The sequence below is a fragment of the Corvus kubaryi genome, unplaced genomic scaffold (genome assembly GCF_017639235.1).
Source record: "Corvus kubaryi isolate FWS band 111438036 unplaced genomic scaffold, C.kubaryi_AGA036_p1.0 36556, whole genome shotgun sequence".
Taxonomy (NCBI): domain Eukaryota; kingdom Metazoa; phylum Chordata; class Aves; order Passeriformes; family Corvidae; genus Corvus; species Corvus kubaryi.
The window spans coordinates 460-2,593 of record NW_024580888.1 but is presented as its reverse complement, the minus strand read 5'-3'; the positions used below and the strand labels follow the sequence as shown (position 1 = coordinate 2,593).

Below are 2,134 nucleotides of genomic sequence, written 5' to 3'. Positions count from 1 at the left end.
GCCAGGAGCCCAAACCCAGAGCCAGGAACCCAAACCCAGAGCCAGGAGCCCAAACCCAGGGCCAGGAGCCCAAACCCAGGGCCAGGAACCCAAACCCAGGGCCAGGAACCCAAACCCAGGGGCAGGAGCCCAAACCCAGGGGCAGGAGCCCAAACCCAGAGCCAGGAGCCCAAACCCACAGCTGGACCCCAAACCCACAGCTGGACCCCAAACCCACAGCTGGGATTCAGAACCCACAGCCAGGACCCCGCTTTTAGGGGCAGCACAGAACCAGGAGCCCAAACCCAGAGCTGGAATCCAGAACCCAGAGCCAGGATTCCCCATCGAGGATGAACACAGGACCCTATAGCCAAAGCCAGAACCCCAAACCCAGAACCCCAGCACCCCCAGCACCCCCAGCACCCCCAGCACCCCCAGCACCCCCAGGACCCCCCAGGACCTCCCAGGACCCCCTCACTCACTGTCCCGGGCCAGGACGGTGACGCTGACCCCGGGGTCGTTGAGTTTGATGAACGGGGGGCTCCCCCCGGCCGTGTCCCCCTCCCGTGCCAGCAGCACCTTCTTAGCGGAGACGTTCCCGTGTGGGATCTTCTTGTCCTCCTGGATGGGCGGGAGAGGGATCGGGACCCTCAGGGTGGCCCCGTGCACTGGGATGGGCTGCGGGAGCACCAGGGATGGGTGGGAGCCGTGGGACGTGGATGGATCGGGAGCTGTGGGGTGCGGATCCATGGGATCCATGGGATATGGATGTGTGGGATCCATGGGATCCATGCGGTATGGATGTGCAGGAGATGTGGGATATGGATGTGTGGGATCCATGGGATCCATGGGATATGGATGTGTGGGAGGTGTGGGATATGGATGTGTGGGATCCATGGGATCCATGGGGTATGGATGTGTGGGATCCACGGGATCCATGAGATATGGATGTGCGGGAGATGTGGGATATGGATGTGTGGGATCCATGGGATCCATGGGATATGGATGTGTGGGATCCATGGGATCCATGGGGTATGGATGTGCAGGAGATGTGGGATATGGATGTGTGGGATCCATGGGATCCATGGGATATGGATGTGTGGGATCCATGGGATCCATGGGATATGGAAGTGTGGGATCCATGGGATCCATGGGGTATGGATGTGCAGGAGATGTGGGATATGGAAGTGTGGGATCCATGGGATCCATGGGATATGGATGTGTGGGATCCATGGGATCCATGGGATATGGATGTGTGGGATCCATGGGATCCATGGGGTATGGATGTGTGGGAGATGTGGGATATGGATGTGTGGGATCCATGGGATCCATGGGATATGGATGTGCGGGAGATGTGGGATATGGATGTGTGGGATCCATGGGATCCATGGGGTATGGATGTGCGGGAGATGTGGGATATGGATGCCTGAGAGTCACGGGATCTGTGGGACATAGGGGAGCCATGGGACATAGGTGGTGAGGAGGGGTCCATGGGATATGGAAGTGTGGGATCCATGGGATATAGATGGATTGGGATACACGGGATATGGAAGTGTGGGATCCACGGGGTACAGCTGTGTGGGATCCATGGGATATGGATGTGTGGGATCCGTGGGATCCACAGGGTATGGATGTTTGGGATCCATGGGATCCACGGGATATGGATGTGCGGGATCCATGGGGTATGGATCTGTGGGATCTATGCGATCCATGGAGTACGGATGTGTGGGATCCATGGAGTACGGATCTGTGGGATCCATGGGGTATGGATCTGTGGGATCCACGGGGTACAGATCTGTGGGATCCACAGGGTACAGATCTGTGGGATCCATGGGGTATGGATCTGTGGGATCCACAGGGTACGGATCTGTGGGATCCATGGAGTATGGATGTGTGAGATCCATGGAGTACAGATCTGTGGGATCCACGGGGTAAGGATCTGTGGAATCCACAGGGTACGGATGTGTGGGATCCATGGGGTATGGATGTGTGGGATCCATGGGGTACAGATCCGTGGGATCCACAGGGTACAGATCTGTGGGATCCACGGGGTACAGATCTGTGGGATCCATGGGGTACGGATGTGTGGGATCCACGGGATCCACGGGCTACGGATCCGTGGGATCCACGGGGTACGGATCTGTGGGATCCATGG

The 2,134-nt window shown here is 58.2% G+C and overlaps 1 protein-coding gene across 4 annotated transcripts in view; it reads right to left on the bottom strand.

Annotated features, from left to right (window-relative positions):
• The window catches only part of LOC121660561 (tyrosine-protein kinase JAK3-like), a 6,950-nt gene that overhangs the window by 4,363 nt on the left and 453 nt on the right, over positions 1-2,134 (bottom strand). For all 4 annotated transcript variants that reach the window (XM_042019951.1, XM_042019947.1, XM_042019950.1 and 1 more), the window contains exon 2: positions 462-600. In XM_042019951.1, coding sequence (XP_041875885.1) covers positions 462-600 — 139 coding nt within the window. The remainder of the gene's footprint in view (positions 1-461; positions 601-2,134) is intronic.